Here is a 20249-nt window from a genome sequence, read left to right as displayed (position 1 = left end):
TCAATGTTCATTGCTGTTTCCTTGCCCAGCTTGCATAGATATTAGTCCCCTTTACTTTCCTTCCACATCCATCCCACCTCATCCCAAGCTTCCTGCCCAAGATGCCCAATTACTAAATTACCTTCTGGTTTTAATCTCACTGATCTAGGCCAGGCAACACACATACATTTGAGATCATGGGCACTGCTTGGCTGAGTGCCCATGGTACAGCCAGCCCAGACATGGTGATGCTACAACTGCTAACAACCTTTAGAGGGTGCTTCTCTCGCAGCATAGAGAGCCACTATTGCTTTCAGAGAGTGCAAGAGATAGAACTTCTTTCAAACAAATTTTATGTCTTACTGAAAACTGGGCACCCCCCCGACAATTAGAAGATTTTTTTTTTAAACATGGGAAAAGCATTGTTTTGCCTAACATATTCCCTTCTGCCTTCTCCATCCCTAAAGGAGGGTGAGGCAAATACCTAAGAAATGAAATTTCAGTCTGAAATGCTGAAATGTGCCAAAGTTATAAGAAACTGACTCTGGGCAGTCTAATGCTCAGAACCAGTGTTTGTAGGCTACACCATGGTCTGGTTTTAAACCATGTTGTAAAGTGAAATCCCAAGGTAAGGCCAGGTTGTAAATGTACCAGGTAAGAAGAGGTGATTGACATAACACAATGGCATCTGAAGAGAAAGATACGCACAGAGGAAGAAATTGGTGTAATTTATTGCTGACATGGCTTTACCTTGTCTCTCTGTCTTTCTACCTTTTAATGTGTTCAATTTTGGGCTCAGAAATGAATAAAAATTAGTTTAATAAAATCTCCCAACTGAGATGCAAAGTGTTTGGAAATGATTTTAAAGTATACCATGCAGCTGAAATGTCATCATTAATTTTAATCTGCAGCATGCGTGTAATGTCCTCGGGCTGTTTCAATGGTGCAGAAGATTGTAATCATTCACCTGTTAACATAAATGCAGCTTTAACAGGTCTGATCACAGCTAGAAAGGAGGAATGGAGAGGACAGGTAGACAGATGGTGTTTCAGTATGTCATCTGTGAACGATGCCTTGGTAACTCTTTGAGAGGAATTATCTAGCTATAAAGAATAAAAAAAGCCTATAGAAAAAAGCCTATATAATGTCTTCCTGTAATAGCAACTTTTTCTAGGTTTTTCTTTGACAAAGTTTTCCAAGGGAAAGTATTGAAACAGAGCCTGTGGTAGTGCAGTTCCCAGCTGGTATAACATACCTTTCCCTATGGAGACAAAAGAAAAGTGAGATGTCATAAAAATGTCATTAGTAGTGACCAAAGCACTCTCTTTCATAAGTGCTATCTGGTATTGTCCTTACAGCAATGGTTCTTTTCTGCTTCCCCTCACCAGCATTTTGGGGTTTTTTGCCTGTGATCAAAAAATTATAGAGCCTCATTCATCAAGATGTTAATTCATTATTGTTCCTGTCCCCTGACAGGAGAGAGGAGCTTTGCTGTTGTGAGTGAGGCTGTGTCTGTCCTTGAGACAGGTAAATGGGGGAGCCTCTCAATGAATCTTTACCTGGGTGTCATGAACTGGTGCTCCTCCAAGATGTGCTGGTACTGAGAGTGCTCCCTGAGCTTGCACCACATATAGGAACATTGTGTCTCTCTAGGAGCTTTTTTTCTGCCCTGGAGAGAGTAAAATGTAGAAAATTGAGCTGTCCTCTCATGTTAGCTGGAGAATTTCTCATTTTCTGAGACTTAAGCTTCAGTAAATGAACTTTTTCACCTGCTTTTTTCCAGTGTTACACACTTTACTCTTTGGAAGGTAATGTCCTCAGCGATCTCAATTTTAATTTGTGTACTTAATTTTTCATTCAAGAAAAACACCTTGATCTTCCTTCAGCCCACACTGATCTTAGTTCATGTCAGGTAGATTAAATCATGAAAATCTTTCTCATGGGAGGCTTTTGCCCATGTAGCAGTAAACTTCACCCAAAATCATATCACTTGTAAATGGAAGGTAAAAATCTCTTTGAAGTGGTAATGAAGTAAGTTCCTGCTGCATGACAGAAAGTTTGGTTAAGATCACATTTCATTGGGAAAGTACTTATCAGAAGAGCTGTAATTCATTTTGTGGAGACCAAGGTCCCAATGGAAAGTAGTTCAATGGGAAGATCTAGCTGTTCATCCTCTTAACAAAATGCACCTTGCTTCCTTTGAGCATTGTCTTTGAAGAGGCAGATGTGGATGTCCAGGTCATCTCCCATTTACAAAGTGTCTTGCTTTCCTGGTGGCTTCAGAGCCAGTAACAGATGATAATGTTGTGTTTTTTAACTTAAGCACAGAAAAATCCCTCAGACCTTTCAATCTTTCCTTCTCTGGGAAAAACATGAACATTTGCCAGGAGAGCGGAGGGCTCTCACTTGTCCCTCAGGAGGCTGTGATAACAATGTCATTCTCTTCCCATTCTCCACACTGTCCTCAAGGCATCCATCTTCTCAAATTCTTGTTCCTTTTTCAGAACCTCGTGGGCTTTTAGTCTGAACTATCCTTTGTGCTTTCCCTGTGCTCAGGTGAAATATTTTACAGTGTGATATTTTGAAAAATACAGGATAGCTGCATTGTGTCTCACCACACTTCAGTACTGAATATTATTTTATCTGACCTCTATTTTTCAATTCATTTTGCTTAGAAAACCTTTCTGGTATAGTGCTGAGAGTCAACAGACAGCTCAGAGTCAGAACAGCACCACAGCCCCTCAACCTCTTCAACTCATGCAATCTCTTATGTGGAGAAAACAATGAAAGAAAAAACAAATAGTGGCTGTCCAGATAACCATGCTGTTTATGGAAAAATCAGATTTTAAGGGGACTGAATCAGTTGGGAAAACATTTCTTTTGGGAAAGCCAAGAAACAAGCAAGGGTAGTAGAATCATAGAATCATAAAATGGCTTGGATTGGAAGGGACTTTAAACATCCCCTAGTTCATCTAATCATCTAGTTCCAACTCGCCCTGATATGGGCAGGGATGCCACCCACTAGACCAGGTTGCTCATATCTTTATGCACAATGTAGTATTGAAAATAGAAGTCAAGAGAATGAGTTTTAGATGTGTAGAATCATATTGGTGGATTTGAGACTTGAAAAAAAATCACTGTGTAAAAGGTTAAATATCCACTTCAAAGAGATGGAACAAAATGCCAGGACCTCTCTGGTATTTTCCAGTACATTATGGCCTGTAAAATCCACATTTCAGTAACCATGTGTTGGCTGGTGTTCTACATATTTAGGTACAGCAAAGCTCCTTGCAATTTAAAAAAAAACAATTTATGTGAACATAATGTTGTGAAAAGCTGATGACACAGGCACAGCTCTCAATCTTTAAGAAGAGATGGTACAAGACTGTCTGAGGGCCCTCAAGGGGGACACTGGATTCCTTGAACAAGAACATACATAATCTAGTGGCTTAGAGGAATGTGCTTTTAGCCAACTGGGCTTGAATTGTGGCTTCAAACACCACTGACTATGGTGCTATGGCATGGAGAGAAAAGCAGCTCCACATTCTTCCCTCCTCCTGCAGGCACAGCAGGTTGTTCATGTCTCTTCCCAAGGTCCAAATCCCTGGACTGCAGTTTGCTGGGGAAAAAAGAGAGGAAAACCAGTGATGGCTGTTTCCCTCCTTGGGTTTCCATGAAATGAGCCTGGCCAGCTGCTTTTCATGTCTGTCTGGTGGCATACAGAAAGTCAGGGCAAAGGCTCTCTTGGTAGACATGAAGAGGTGGATGAAGCTGTGGTGGATTGTGGGGCAGTATCAGGCACATTCCCGAACCTGAGGAGAGGAGGGCAGTGTCTCAGCTGTGCACAGGGAGCTTGTCCCTGCAGCAGCCCAGATGGGAGAGAATGGCTTTGTGTCCTTCACATCAGTGTCTAATCACAGTGGGACTCAAATGATGGGGGCAGAGCTCCCAAATCACCACAGGCATTTTGCTCCCACTTTTCTGGGTTGTAGCAGAGTGCCAGCTCTTAATAACTTCCTTCTAGGGCAAATTATACCAGCCACCTCTTTGCAAAGGTTGCTGTAATGACTTTTAAACAGGAATTTGACACAGATCATGAGTAATTGCAATCATATGATTTCTGTGTCACTGATGGTTTCTCATATTTTGAAGTAACTGCTATAATGCCATGCATAAATGGAAAGAAATACAATATATTTCTGCTTTCTTAAAAATAAGAATTGATGGTCAGATAGGGAATGGTCCTTTAAATTCTGCTGTGTAGTCATGTAAATCTATGTAGTGTGAAATAGAAGCATAGAATCATAGAATGTGCTGATTTAGAAGGGACCCATTGGGATCATTGAGTCCTGCTCCTGGCACAGCACAGGACACCCCAAGAATCACACCATGTGCCTGAGAGCATAGTCCATAGCTGCTTGAACTCGATACAGTCTTTCTTATCTGATACCATCTAAACTAATGTTGTACCCATGGAGCTCCTATTAATTGATTCTGAGTTAAATTTTTGGATATTAGTGTAGTAATCTACCATGTAAATCATTGACTGCATCTAGCCAGTGGGGTTTTTAGCTACCTAGAGCCTTTAGAGGTGAATTTATTTTTAAAGAAAAGTTGCAAATGAGCTAACTCTCACATAACAATGTAGTTCTTGTGAAAACTGTCAGGAGAAATTAATAAAAAATACAATTTTTTTTTTCCTCCACAGGCATCAGGGTTATGTTTATACCTACAGAGTCTCCCAGACAGAAACTGGATCCTGGAGTGCTGAGGTGTGTACTTCTCCTTTCCCTTCTGAAAATTTCTACATACTGTTTGATATAGATTATAGATTTAATGAAATATATTCAAATTATTCATGTTTCTGCCTAGTCTGATTTTCATTGATGGTAATCGATCTAGAGTGCATCCATCAGTAAGATGTCTTGGTGCCACTACTGACAGTCTAGAACTCATAAATTAATTCTCTGTTTCATTTCAGCTGTTGCATAATGCAATAGTGCATCATTTTGCATCATTTTAAATGGCAAAAATATTGTGGTTTTATAATTTGACAAGCACAATCTGTTTCCTTCTATCCTATGTACCATCAATGTCAGAATACTTAAGAAATAATTTTCAATGTACAGTGTTTTAATTCATCAATCCAGATTAATTCATCCTTAGTGCAAAATATAGCCAAAATTTGATACGAAATATATTTTCGCCCATATGACAAGAAACTGGTAATTTGGGTGCAGAAAAACATTACTTGTAATACAGACAACATTTAGGTTGATGAAGTTGGGATGTTAATCTCTATTTATTTTATGTTTTTTTTTCCTTTGAATGTACTCTGTGTATTAATTCATAATTAGCTCTCTGTTTGTATGTTAATGAACATTTATTTAAAATATGATACGATTTCTAGACAGGCATAATTCCTTGGCCATTGCTGTATTAGAAGTGATTCTGAAACACAAAACTGATTCTTGGGTTACTCTGAACAGATCAGGGGGTGGAAATGACTGACATTATTGTGGAGTAGATAATTATCCTTGTGACCCTTGGGAATAGTGCCCAGTAATTCTTTCTATAAGACATCAGGAGGTTGATGTAAGGGTTAGGATTTGTAGTGCCCAAGACAGAAGTTTTTCAGGACAGGGTGAGGGTGACAGTGCACCCATCATGCCAGGGTAGGCACTGGCATCTGTGGAACGATTCCAGGACTCCAAGGACCTCCACCTGTGGAGGGTAATTCCCTGACTGAGGCTGCAGCCTCCTTTAGCCCCAGATGACATCAGCATCTGCAGTGAGGTTTTTCTGGTGCTATATAGATCTGCTACAATGTCTGGCCTGTGACCTCTGCTGGCACTCTGTGTATGGCTTTTGGTCTTTCCCTGGCTGTATCTTGGGCAAACCTTACCTGAATTTCACATCAGATATGTGCTGAAGGCCCAGGCTTCCCTGTACATCCTCTGCAGGAGAAGATCCCAGCTACAGATCCATGATGCCAGCCCTTCCCTTTAGGAACAGAAGCCTTTAAGTAAATGTTGCTAAGACCATGCTGGCTTCAGCTGTTAGACATAGCAGCCTAGGTCCAACTGATCCCCACAGAGTGTGCCTGCAAGGCCAAAACAGACTCCAGAGGCAGCTGGTCCTTTCCGGCTTCTGCTTCCTTCCCTGTGGCTGGTAAATCTGAGCAAGCTCAGGTCACACCCATCTTTCAAGGATGAGGTAGGGAATTTAAACCAGTGCTGTGAAATCCCAGCCAGAGTGAAAATTCCAGCTGGTGCCAGGGAGGCTGGATTTAGCTCACAGCTGCTGGGTGAGAGCAGTGTCCCTTGAATGGGACTATGCTGGTAGGACCTGTGCTTGTCCTCCCTTGACTTTGGTAAAGGGGAGTTATTATGAGAATGCCCTAAGGATTTAACACAAACGTTGGGTTTTTGATTAAAAGCACACATAGTTTTATTTAATACTGTTTGAAAAATTGCTAATGTAGAGATATAGAAAGACTCTCACTTTTAATAAATAGGTAACATTTGGCTGCTGTCTTTGTACAAGAAGTAGACAGGAATACTCAATGAACACATAAGCCAACATTGAATACTCCAAGAAGGGTTTGCAAAGAGGCTGTGTCCTTGCTGGAATTTAATGCTATGAGGACTCCCTCTCTGTAGTCAGCCCAGGTTGCTCTCTAGGTTTTCTCCCTGGTGTTTCTAGGATGGAACTATCTTACTGATACAGGCTAGAAGGTTATTGGTAAGGAGGTTAAATCACTTTCTGCATTAAGTCAGGGTCAGAAGTAGCAAAGGGTCACTTGTAAGTCTGTCTAATTTGTGTGGCAGGTGAGTGTGGGTAATTAGTGTGGGTTGCTCTTGTAGTGATTAAGAAATTGTCCCTTTTCCACCTTTCTGTCACCATGCTGCTGGGAACTGCTCAGAGTAGGAAGGCTGGGATGCCTCGGGGAAAGCAGAGGGCAGTGTGGCTCATTGAGTCACCTGGAACTGGCACATCAGGGGGTTCACATCCGTGGCTGGCTCCTTCCCTGGGAGCTGGGTGCATTTCTGAGGACAAGGCCTGTGTGCCAGCACAGGGTACCCTGCACTCCTTCTCACCTCTCCCCCTCTGGCTTTGCAGACAGCGCCTGGGGTCCACCGGAGGCTCTTTCGGAAAGTGCACAACCTCATTTCAGCCTTCCAGAAACCCAACCAAGGCATTGTAACACCCCTGCAGAACCCAGTTGTCAACCACGGGAAAGCCAACTACTCCCCAGGTACTGGTGGGGGGAAGGAACCTTGGCTGCAGCTGAGCACAGCCCTTCATGGTGGCAGGGATAGAGGTCTTAGACTTACTTGTATATTTGACCTGAGCTAGCCAGCAGAGTGACATTGCCAAAAATTTGCCCTAACTTTGCTATCCTGTAATTTGAAATGCTGTCACTCAGGTGCTCGTTACAGACAGGGCCTGTCAATGTGATAAGAAAATGGATTTTGAATATGTATTCCTGAGTGCTAGGGCAGCAGTGGCTGCCTTCCCTCACCACCACCGTTGCCCATGGAAGTATGAGCCTTCTGGACTGTCAATTTTCTTACAATGTTCTTCTGTTCAAATATTTGTGATTATTTCTCTTAGGGAGGAATGAAGGCTATGACTTCCACCTGCAGCCGTCATGAGGATGTCTTCCCAAGTGTGACATAACCACATCTTCCAGCATCTCCTCTAATCTATGCTTTAAAACAGAATGATTTATATGATAGTAAATACAACTCTGTGAGTTTTCCTGTAACATTTGCAGAAATGTGTATTTCAAAGAATTTATTGCTTAAGATGTAGAAGTTTAGATTTCAGAGTACTTTGAACTTAGGGTGGGATATTTTTTGTTTTTGTTTTTCCGAAGAGAGGATAAAAAAGCATGAACTGCTAAATCCCTTATGTCTTTTTTTCCCCCTTTGTACTGTCAAGGAAAAATTTTTTTCCCTTCAAGATCAGTTTTTAATTAATAATTAGTTATTAATTTTACATTGCATAACTTTAGATCCTGCTTTGCTTTGTTCTGGTTGGAATTTATGCAGAATTGGGCACCTCCCCTTTTATAACCTTGGGAGAATTGTTTACATTAAAGTGTCCTTGCCTTGGATGGGCTGTGTGTTTGTCATTCATACAGTTCCTAAAGATATTCCAGATGTGATACCATGAGGATCCCCATGAACTGATTTCCCATCAAAGCAGTTACTCTGCCCTCTAACAAAATCCATAGTTTTCACCAATGACCAAGAACATAAGTAATGCATAGAGTAACCAAGACCACCCAATGAAGTGGAAAGCCTTGTTCTTTGCTTTTAGGTGTTCCCTGTACTTGAAACAAGCCATCCTTGCATACAAGTTAAAAAAATAAATTATTTTTGCATGACAGCTTTTCTTTTCCTCTCTGTGTGTTTCCATGCTGCTGCTGGGCTCCTGGAGAGAGTTTTAAATCTAGAGGACTCATCAGCTGTGCAGGGTTAGGTGAGGCTATTGGAGAACTCAGAGGATGTGCCTTTTGCACTTGGGGTGGAACAAGTGTGGTTGGGCTAATGGACTGGCAGACAATAGGAAACCCTTTTAAACACTTTTTGTTTGGGTGTCCTATGGCCCTCTTGTTTGAGAAGATAAGGCTGTGTTTGGGGAGATAGGGCTGTGTTGCACTGCTGTCCACAGTCCAGACTACCTCTAGGTGGGTTTTTGCCAGATTGGTTTGTGTGAGTTCCTGTGGTCTCTGGGAGGGACCCTGGCTAGGGCCCAGCCTTGTTTGTGTGCAAGGGGGATGTATCTGGTCCAGCTGGCTGGTTTGTGCCACCACTGGCTATGCTTCAACAAACAGAAATGGTCCTGACTACCAAAAGAATGCGAGTCTCACATGCTCCCTTCCCAAGCAGAAGACTAACAACGATAACAAATGGTCTACAAAAATACATGTAATTACAGAAAAACAATGCTTAAACATTGTATAGGGTTGCTCTGGTTATGTTTTATGCCTATACTTGTCTCTTCTGCAGATCTTGGAAGGCTAAAAGTATTTTCTAAGAAAGAAGGAGGCTTTTTTCAGAAATGCCAGGCTACAGACTCAGGGAGAACATAACTGACTGAATTTCACCAGACACTGTCACCTGCAGTTTGGTGGCACAGCAAGAGGCCCCACACCTGCCTTGTTTTCACCTCACTGAAGGCAAGTTGGATGTGAACAATGACAGAACTAAGTGGGCTGCAAGTCCATGATTCAGCAAGGTGTATGCTCCAAGTAACATTTGATAAGGCTGAACCTTTTTACCTTCTCTGAATGTGTGAGTGAGACAGTGTAAACAACAAAGGATTTTCTATGAAGCTCAGGTTTCTTGTAAACCAGCAATAGGAATAAGTGCAATGAATGAACAGCCCCATCTTAACAGGGACTAGTGGGCAACAATGTTGCAAAGTTGTGGTTGAGGCATTTTCAGTTCATTACTCAGTTTCTGTCTAATTGAAGGCCAAATTTCATCTGCAGTGAACTGTCCCATCATATTTTACACTGCATGTACATGTGTTGCTCTGTGCCTTTTTTGTATGTGTGCTTGTTGGTTGAAATTAGTCTTACCTCAATACAGTGCCATACAGTGGCAGATCCAGCATGATTTTCTCTTTAGTAAAATATTTAAAAGCTGTTTTTTTTTATCATTACATAACTCACAAATGTACTGGCTGGTTTGCTGTCACTTGTGCCCATTGAAGCTTTCCCTTCTCCTCCCTGCCTTAAAGGTTTCCCAGCCTGCTGTGAGCCTGCAGCATCTGGTCCTTGGCAGTTCCTCTCCAGCTTTGCAAACCATGCTTCCCCAGAGCCTGCTGAGCTGCTGGGTGCTGGCAGTGTGTGTGTGTGCAGCCCCAGCCTTCCCAGGGAGCTCTTCTGCTTTCCAAGTGCTGGGTCTAAACCCCTCATTCACCTGGCCTCTCCTGGGAGCAGGAACAGGTGTGCCTGGAAATCATCCCTGGCAGATGATTGCACAGTGGTAGGGATGCATGCAGTGGGAAGAACTTTGCCCAGGGGCTGTTTCCTATTGAACTGTCCTATATTGGCTCGAGGCTGAGGCTGCGTGTGCAAAACCTGCAGCAGAGAAGCAGCAGCTGCTCACCCGCTTCGCGGTGCAGTGAGCTGAGGATAACTGGTTTGACTGTGGTTGACTCCAGAAGTGCATTGTTCTTCTGAAAAATACATAAAATAGGCCAGAAGATGCCATTTCTGTTTAAAGCTGAGAATGTCGTTTCAGTTTCTGGTGTAAATTATTAAGACAGAGGCTTGTATTGTTTCTTTTGGGTACCCAAAGGTCTGGAATTGCTGTAGGCTTAAACAAGGTGGAAACAGAGAGAAGCTGGTGGTGCCTGTGAGACAAGAAGTAGATGCTTGGTAATGGGAACAGTAATTTGGAAATTATGTTGATTTCCTACAATGACTTAGGTGTCAAGAGCTACAGATCCTTTTAGAGAGCAGCAGCTGCATTTTGCTGGTATGACTTCCCACATGATGTCAGTATCTCCTGCTGCTTCCCTCCCACCACCTCCTTCAGGCTGCAGCCCCACTGGGCACAGCCCCTCACTGTGCCCTGTTCCCCTGCCAGCCCTCCCACTCCTGTCCCCTTGCTGCCACAGCCCCAGCTCTGCAAGTGGCTTTGTAGGTCACCGTGTTGCCCCTGTTCTGGCCCCCTCCCGGCAGAGGCAATGCTGCTCCTCTGCAGCAGCTGAGGCTCCCTCAGCTCTGGCTTTGCCTTCACTAAGCCCTCCCCTGTTCCTGCCAATGGCTGTGACAGCCCTCCTGCAGCACTCTATCAATACAATATCCCAGGCTGGTTTTCTTCCCTTTTCTACTGGAGCACCCACTCCTTTGGAATCACTTCCTTCTCATCCGCCCAGCACAGCCTCAGCCCTCCTGCTTGGTTCCTACCCAGCCCAGCTGTTCCATGGTTTTTCACCATGTAACCCTTTATTTAGCCTTATGCATTCCTTGCGCACCTCCATTCATGTGCTCCTTCTCTCTGCTGCATGTATTGGGCTTTTAATGTTTTATTTTCCTGGGCACATACTTTTGGTAACACAGAATCATTCATCATCATCTATTTGAGGCAGCTCTAAAGAACACACAGATACTTAAACTTTGCTACTCACACTGCCAGCAACATTGACTTCACTCACACTGTTATCAGGAGTGCAAAGGCATTTAGCAGAATATTTTTTCTCTCTCACATTTGCTTTGATGAAATATAATAACCTTTACACAGAAACTGGCTGGGATTTCACCTGCAGTGAAACCTGCAAAGTTATAAGCATGAACTTTGATAAATCAGAATTAAAATTAAATCTTGCTAAGCAACATCCTGTCCTCAACTTTTGAGTCAATCAATATTGGCTGAAGTCCTCATTTAGCTCTCTGGAAGTACCTTTTACTGATATGTCCAGAATATCTGAAATACTGATGTAAACAAAGACAACATCACATGCCATAAGTTTGCACCTTTATTTTTTAAAAATGAAATAGTCAAAGTACTTTCTTTTTCAAATATCGACACATAATATATTAACTTTCAATATTTACAGTGTGTTGCTGGGATGTTCTTGTAGAAAATGCATGCTTCTGGTCTGAAACCCAGAGCAAAATGCATCAGACCATTTAACTGCAGCCATATAACATAAACCTGTACAGTATCCAGTCACTATTCAGCACAGGAGTTAGAGCAGGAATAAAAAAATTGGGATCTATTGTTTCCTAGCAACGAGGCTGAGGCCATTATAACACAATTTCTGTAAGATCAGAACCTCTAACTGGTGTTAGACAGAAAGTGAAGATCTTGGCATACATTGTAAACATTTTTTACTGTTGATGAGAAAGCTAAAAAGGAACATTACTTTGACATATATTGTATGCTATGCTTCTCGTTCTTGTTTATTGACACTTCTGCCAGAAGAGTATGAAGATTTTAATGTTTTATCATGGTTCATACAAGTAAAATACTGTCAAGGACACAATCTGATATACTAACATTTATTAAAAGGCTAAAGTCCACCACGAGATCTAAGGAAAAACTGGAAATTGTCAAACACGTTTCCTTAGACAAATAATGGCAGGTGACAAATGCCCAGACAAATCCACAGCGAGTCCAACTCCACCATTCCCAGTTTCTGCCTGGAAGTGATTCCTCTGGCAGTCAGGGTGCTTTCAACCTGGTAACGTTTTGTATCAAGGAGAGGTTTCAGTAGCAGCCAGCGTTAGATGGGAAATCCCCTGGGGCTGTTGGTGCAGCCTGAGCCGGGTGTCACCCGGGTGTCACCGCGCCGGATCAGCCGCACCCAGGGAACGCCCGGACACACGGACACCCCCGGGCACTGCCTGTCTCCTTTGGCTCGGCTGAACCTTGAGCTCCTCTGCCTAAACCACTTTCCCTTCTGGAACAGCACCTTGGCTTCCAACAGTGCCCATGGCTCACCTTGGAGGAGCTGCTGCCCCTGGCCCAGCCCTGGGGGCTCCGTGGGGTGCAGGGTGGGACCCCAGAGCACGGCCAGGGCACGAGGCCACCTCTGCCCAGTGCCCAGCTGAGGGATCAAACCAGAGAGCTCAAACCAAAGAGCCAAGGTGTGTATACCCACTTGCACACTGACCAGTTCATATATATTTATTTGGCTATGTTCTACATAGATATCTATATATATATATTTATAACTTTGAAATGTTCTAGATTTACTAAAGAAATATGAAAGCAAAGGAAATGTTACTTGTACACACTGTTTGTTTGGCAGTCATAAAAAATATAGCATGTATTTCTCATGGTAGATACTTTGCTACAGGATAGTGTGCAATAGTGGATTTTATTTATTTTTATTTTATACTTTATTTTAATTATTTTATTTTTCCCTCTTTCAGAGCCTTGTTTGCAGTTCAGAATGCTAGCATCAAATTATCTGATCTAAATAACAGTAAAATTTCCATGCTATTTGTTTTTCTTTTTTCTCAATTGGGTCTCTAGGTTATAGTGCAAAATACAAAATTAAAAAAAAAGAAAAAAGGAGAACTATATAAAAAAAACCCCAAACCCACTGAGAAATTGCTCAAACTACTCAGGAAAAAAAAAATGGAGACCGAAATATTCCCTGCCTCCATCTGAGGTTGTTGATGAACAAGACAGTCCAAAGCTATTTGTTCACGTAGTTCTCACAAATCACTGCTGGCTGGCCCATGTGGAGCTGTGATACGACTTCAATCTCCCATGCTTGCTCTTTCAGCAATAACTTGATTCTTGAGCACAGTCATCTCAACACAACATTTATATTTAGTTTCCTAAATTTAAGAAACATATAACGAAGGCATTTTTTTTGCTTTTGTAACTGGGCCATGTAATGTCATGTGAGTCTTAATGAAACCATATTCTCATAAGAAATACTGTTCAAAATGCACCTTAGACTGCACCCAGGAAATGGGAAAATGCCAAATCTACTTTCAAAGACAAACTTTTAACACATTTAACTCTTTGACCTTTTGGCATAACATGAGAACAACAGTAATCAAGGCAGTATTAAAAACCACAGCTGTAGGTAATACAAAGTGCATTTCCTGCATATAATACAAATATAACTTTAAGAAACTAAAGGCACAAGCTAACTAAATATGTATTACATACTAGAAATGCACCGTTCAAGGTAACTCTAATAGCTCCAAATATTTGTTTATAATGGATTTTTAAAGCAGTTTGAAAATGATCCTCATTAGTGAATTGCAAAAAAGTATAATTGCTTAAAATATAAGTAAAATAGACTCTAATATTGACATCTTGGATCAGTGATAAAATACATCATCACATTTATGAATGCACTCTCTATATACAATTCATAAATTATTCTTCCATTGATTAAAAGTGTATTAGAGGCTCAAGGATTTGAAGGTCCATTTTTAGGCTGGTGTGGAGGTATTCAAATTCTCTGTGATTTGATGGAAAATTACAGAAATCTGAGCTGTCAAACCTGGATGTTGCCAGCTCCCTGTTCTGTACATTAGTTAATGATGAGCCTGATCACAATGTGTATGTGCAGATTTTGGTCCACAGGTCCCCCTGGCTGGGGACAGAGGAGGATTTCAGGGGCCAGGCTCCCACTCAGCCTGATCCTGCACCCCCAAAGCTGCGCTGGCTCCCAGGGGAGCAAAAGGAATCTGGGAAGAGACAGTAATGGGCTGAGGCTGAGACCTGAACTCAAACCCCAGGAAGGGGCTCAGATCTCAGGTGCCAATTCAGGCTCATCTCTAACTTGGGTACAGTCTGCTCCACTTGCCCAAAAACAAAGGAAAAAAGAAATCTGGGGGGAAAAAAAGAAAGATAAAGAATGCACTTTGTTGGCTTCTGTAAATATGAGCAGAAATTGTTTCAATACATTTACTATGTTTGTTCTGAAAGAAATGTGCAATAACTTCACTGTTACGGATACACAGGCTCTTTAACAAGACTTCTAGATCCCTCTGGAAAGCTGCTTGCCCGTCCCCTCCTCCCTGTGTGCCCGGCCCACCTCCTGAAAAATCAGGTATTTTAAAAATGACAAGCTGGAGGAAGGATCACCTACTCTGCTATGAAGTAACTGTGCCAGTAGTGCATGTTACCTTGGGAAATAAAAATTTCTGTCCATGCAATATAATGCTTTTCTATGTGCTCTAGATATTGAGCTGAAAAGTGAAGAGTCATCCCCGAAATGTTCTATGTTTATCAACATATATACTATCCACACTTGGGTTCATCAACTCCCAACCCATCAATCTTCAGACTCGAAAAAATGAGTACTACAACAGGATTATTAATCTGAGATAAAAAGAATGTGATGTCTAAACCCAACAACACTGCACCTTCCAAATCATCTGTGTGAAGGCAGGTCCTGGCCCAGTGACTATCTATGGACAGGACTGATGATGCACGGCCTGCCACTGCACTGTGAGGGCTCCCAGCTGGGGTGTCCCCAAAGCACTGGGTTAAAGCCCAGCCTCGAGCACACATGCCAGAGGAGACCCTCCTGAAGAATACAGTGCCCACTAAGCCCGCTTTAGCCACCCCATCTCTGGCTGAAGCCTGGCCAGCACGGTGCCACCAAGCAGACTGGCAGCTCTGTGTGTTCTGCCAGACCCCAGGATATCCCAGTGCCAAGCAAAACCCTGGGAGACAGGCCTGACGTGCACGGGTGGACACAATGCGATGTTCAGCATGGAGCAGCTGGCAGGTGGCAACGGCCGAGCAAAGGCCATAGGAACATCCTTGTACGTACTGAATCCAACCCAAGTCAGATTTCCCAGGTTAGAAAATCCCTTAGCATTTAACTGTGAGGAACATGTGTGGGGTTGGTGAGCAGCTGCGAAGTTTCCATACACAGTCTGGTTTCTGTATGCAATCCCTTGAATTTACGGGAGATCTCACTGGGATAAAAGACACCCAGTAAATAAGGGTTGCAGAATCAGGCTCTGTAACCATTTAAATAACTGGTGAATTATTAAATCAACAACAACAAAAAACTTGTGTTTCTTTAGGAGAAGGCAGAGCACGTGGCGCTCGCCCCTACCCCGCAGGGCTGTGCGGTGTCACCCTGGGCACCTCGCGCGCAGGTCGCGCCGCTCGGCTCGCAGGACTCTGCTTCTGAAATTTTTGAATACTGCCACACAAGAACTAAAAATTGTCACTGTCATCTCTCAAAGAGTTAAACAAACGATATTAAAATACCATCTTCTGTCACATTTAAAGGCAGTTGGATATGTTTTTTTCCTCTATATTTATATATACAGAGTTCTGATCTAGAAAAACCAATACAATAAACCATTTTACGTTTAAAAACAGGCAGTCTTTGGTGACGCAAAGGCAGAGATTTTCTTTGTTACCTTCTGCCTATTTCACTCTGTCTCATGAAGTGAATATTATTGGCACTGTCAGAAAGTTCGAGATACTGCTCCACAGATAAAACAAAATATCCATCGTAGCCTTGTACCCGCCCAGTGCTTAAAAGCTGCTGTTTCTCTCCATCTGTCCACGCCCGAATTCCTTCTTCCCCCTCCTGCAGCCGCCTCTGCTCCTTAGTCCAGGCCTGAGCCACGGCTCGCTGCCTGGCTACCTCCAGGACATGGTTCTTCTCCTCTTCCACCGTGGTTCCGTAGCGCACGTTGAAGCAGAGCGCGCCGTGCTGGAGCTGGATGTCGGCAAAGCGTCTAGTCCTGCCGTTGATCACCGACGTCATCTGCGACACCGTCACGTTGACGCCGTTCTCCAGGATGCGGCGGCCACCGGTGCTGCCAATCAGGGCCAAATCTTCTTCCAAAGAGCCCAGCTTGATGAAGTAATGGGTGTCCCGGCCCTCAATGGTGAAATGCAGATTCTCCAGATAATGAGCGTTGTTGAGGATGGCAGCAATGCGCCGGCTGTCCTCGTTAGCCACCCCGATAATGTCAGCTGTCACTATACCGTCCTTTATAGCGAATTTGATGCCTTTTCCAAATACTGAAGGAACAGCTGCAAATCTCAGTTGCTTCACTCCTTCAGAACACTTGCCATCACTATACCTGGGTGTCATAGGAAGTTGGTCCAAGGATATGAAGTTTCGGAGTTGCTTTTGTAGCTCACATTGAATACCAAGGATAGTCTGGAAAAGAAAACATCAGTCAAGTTTGCAGGCAAGGTACCTCACCCTAATCATATCTTAATTGCTTAGAATAGCTCTTCAACTTGTTTGGAAAGTATTGTGCCCACCTACAGAACCTGGACATATGCACAGGCTTTTTAATTGCTTATGGTAGTGTTTTCTATCTCTTGGATTCCCTAATTTCTAGGAAACAAATGCAAACATATTTATCACAAATGCTATTTTTGTATTTGTTCTTTTTATTTTTCCTCCCCCTTGAACTGTTACTTTAATGGCTGTTTTTTCAGCCCTTAGCAGTTCAGGGAAACCTGAATTCAAAGCTATGCCCTTTCATGTGGCTCTGCTTAGTCTCTGTGTGTTTAATTACATCTTCTGTAGAACTGTGGTAATGACTTTTATAGCCCATTCTTTAAGGAAAGCAGGCTGTGAAGGTCTTGAGACACTAGAACAATAGGCAAGTATATCACATCTGTCGATCTTGCTCCCCACAGAGGCTAGAAGAAACCTCAGTCCAAGCCCCTCTTTGTCTTTTAACACTATCACTACATCTTTTGTGTGCCTTGGAAAAGCTTAACATCTCAGTGATAATTTTCCATGGACATGCTCCACATCTGGCATGAGCTCTGACCCTCCAGCCTTCTGCACTTGGTGAATGGCAACTGTCTTAAATGCTGGGAACATGAATATGAGCTCTCAAATGCTCTATGCATCTCTTTCCTGACTACAACAGAGGAAAGGCATCTTTACAAAATCATGTTTCTTTGTTAACAGATGCTCATATGCAAAATGTGAATGCCTGCTCAGAATATCGGCAGTTGGTCCTGTTGCAGTCGCATTGATTGCTGGACTCTGATAGCTGCTGTCTGGCTCTTTGTTACTGAAAACAAGCCCTGGAGTAAGGCTAAGATTTACAGACCCCTTACAAATCCATAGCAGCATTTCTGTTTCCTGCAATAATTATGCAGAGCTACTGACTTGTAAAGCTGTTTATACCCCCAGTGATTTTCCAGTGCTTGTGGCATCTTTGCTAACAAAGATGAAAATCTGCTGTTTTGGTTTTTTAATTCCACAAGATTTTCTGTGGTTTTTTTCAATATTCACAAGAAATACTTTTACCCTTTTGTGTATTCTGTGCCTCAAATTTGGATATTTTCTCTATAAATAGCTGTAGATTTTCTTCACTGTGTTGCTAAAAGCTTCTCCTTGAACCTCTCCTCCACTATGATGCCAGAACATAATTGACAACATTAAAGTTTCTAGCACTCTTAAACAATTTGCTTTGCCTATTATGTTAAAAGATATAGTCACATTTTTATCTTGGTATCCAATATTTTCTATTAAAACTCCTTAATTTAGTATTAAAAGCTGAAGAGAATGTTTGCTAACCTTTCCAGGATCCCACTCCTGGGTTTTTGTTTGAAGCTGCAGAAGTTCGTATGTTGTCCCCAAAGCTTCTATCTCTGGTTTTGGGAATCCAGGCAGCACGTTGTGCAACTGGAAACCAAACAGCTCTAGCCAACTTCCAATGTCTACAAAACAAGAAAAGGATGCTGGCAAAAAGGCTCATAAATCCTAGAAAAAGTGAGGGCAGTCTGCAGAAATTCCAGCTATGCAGAAATAATGATTTCACATCAATTTATGTTTCCTGCACTAGCTACAGCATTTATTGTAGCAAAAAAATTATTTGGTTACAAAGCATTCTCAAATCAATAGTGTTCCTTCTATCTATTTGTAATAGAAAAAATTCAAATTAAGCTGCTTCCATTCTTCCCCTTATTTTAGCAATGAGAAAAGCAACAGAAGCAGCTATTAATTATTTTCTTGGTTACCATAAATGTTAGAGAAAACAGATCAAGCTCAGTAAGATACAATCTATTAAATAAATTACTTCAATAGATTTAAGATTAGAGACTTTTTGTATGCAAAAGATTTCCGGAATGTTGAATCCATACCACAATTCAAGAGGAAGTTTTATTTTTGTTAGAGACATTTTCATGAGAGACAGGATACTTTTACCTGTTGTATACTTAGCAACGTCTTGGATTTTGCCAACTGGGTAATTGTTTTCAAACGAGTAGAGATTAAATGGTTGTGGGACAGCATTCAGGTGCTTCCATATACGGTGATTTGGTGTCGTCCACCGACCAGCAATGACATCATAGTCCCGCTGCCCCAGATGAACTAGTTTAGTAAGAGGATCATAGAGTCCTCCATGAAAACCAATGATAACCTCAAAATCTGGATTAGTGTCCTGGTAGATCTCTCCATAAGGGGTGTACAAAATTTCTTTTATGACTTGGCCTCGACTGCTAAACACAGCTAGAGGTGTCCCAGTGTTATCACAAGCAACATAATATTCTTCTCCACTGCTTAATTCCATTGCAATAAGATGACCTTGCAGATCATAATATAGGGATGTTATTTCTGAGCTAGTATGATTGTACAAGTGAGTAACTCTTATTGGGTTGGAGAGGTCAGCATAAAAGAACTGTAAGTGTTGTCCTAGGCTTGATTTGCTTGCAACTCGTCTTCCAAGACCATCATAACAGTATTGCACAGTCCAGCCAGACACTTTGTTATAGGCTTTGTTCAGCAAACCATTAGAGTTGTACTCAAAGATCTCATTGCCTCTTTGCCTGAGAAAACCATCTTCGTCCATTTTATACTGAATTTCCCCAAGCCTGGTAATGCGATCTCTCAGGTCGTATCTCAGAGGAGTGAGGCGCGCGCTGTTCCCGTGGCTCAGCAAGTTGATGTTGCCATTAAGGTCGTAGCTGTAGCGCCACTGGGTTTTATCATTCACAGACACAGTCTGGAGCTGACCATCAGCGTCATATTCGTAAAAATACCTCGTTATATTGGCATCTACACCCACACGTATGTCACAGATCACCATGCGACCCATGTTATCATACTGGATGGTCATCCAGTAAGCAATAGACTTGAGAATTTCATACTGCACTTCTATCACCTGACCATTGGCACTGAAGATTTTGGTATGCTTCATCACAGTGGTGGTTATCACTTGGTTTAAATCATAATTAATGACACTGAATTTTCCAAATTGTTCAGTCCTGCCAGAAACATCGACGTAACGGTACAGGTCTATGGGAAGGGGTGTCTCGTTGATCATGGCCTGCATGCTCGTGACACGGAAGTTGTTATAGCTGTAGTCAAATCTGGCATTTACGAGCCCTTCTTCACTAAACCTGAAGATCTGGCGACCAATAAGTGGACCTGTTCAAAACAAACATGGGAAAGAGGAAACCCAAGAAAAATAATTAATTATGCCCCTGGTTTCCCCTACAGATCTAGGACAGACAGGATATGACCTCGGGTATGCCCTTTAGCCTTACTACTCCTTAGCTGTCTCAGAAAATACCATTAACTAAGAATATGCTAGATTGTTCTCTCACAAACCTTCATTAATGCTTGCTCTACAAATTATATATTATTAATATTTTTTAAAATTAATGCTGTTTTATTTATAATTATGATTTCTATTTAATTTCAAGATAATTCTAAACTAAATTAATTTCACATGGTGATTCCCTTCCTCATTTAAGCAGTCCTTTTGAACTTATGTTATATTACGGTGTAAACAGGGAAACTTGAAAATACAAACAATAAAC

General features: G+C 42.1%; 2 protein-coding genes across 4 annotated transcripts in view; one reads left to right on the top strand and one right to left on the bottom strand.

Annotated features, from left to right (window-relative positions):
• The window catches only part of SH2D1A (SH2 domain containing 1A), a 37203-nt gene extending 28827 nt beyond the window's left edge, over positions 1-8376 (top strand). For both annotated transcript variants that reach the window (XM_059858919.1, XM_059858918.1), the window contains exons 3-5: positions 4688-4751; positions 7102-7237; positions 7597-8376. In XM_059858919.1, coding sequence (XP_059714902.1) covers positions 4688-4751; positions 7102-7237; positions 7597-7637 — 241 coding nt within the window. In that variant the 3' untranslated portion in view covers positions 7638-8376. The remainder of the gene's footprint in view (positions 1-4687; positions 4752-7101; positions 7238-7596) is intronic.
• A 3087-nt stretch (positions 8377-11463) lies between these two features.
• Positions 11464-20249, bottom strand: part of TENM1 (teneurin transmembrane protein 1) — a 232666-nt gene continuing 223880 nt past the window's right edge. For both annotated transcript variants that reach the window (XM_059858916.1, XM_059858917.1), the window contains 3 exons: positions 18634-19854; positions 18004-18146; positions 11464-16617 (listed from right to left, as the gene is read on the bottom strand). In XM_059858916.1, the coding sequence (XP_059714899.1) occupies positions 15859-16617; positions 18004-18146; positions 18634-19854 (2123 nt within the window). In that variant the 3' untranslated portion in view covers positions 11464-15858. The remainder of the gene's footprint in view (positions 16618-18003; positions 18147-18633; positions 19855-20249) is intronic.

This window comes from Haemorhous mexicanus, chromosome 14 (assembly GCF_027477595.1).
Source record: "Haemorhous mexicanus isolate bHaeMex1 chromosome 14, bHaeMex1.pri, whole genome shotgun sequence".
In the NCBI taxonomy this organism is placed as follows: domain Eukaryota; kingdom Metazoa; phylum Chordata; class Aves; order Passeriformes; family Fringillidae; genus Haemorhous; species Haemorhous mexicanus.
The sequence above is the reverse complement of the archived record's forward strand: the minus strand, read 5'-3'. Positions and strand labels throughout refer to the sequence as shown.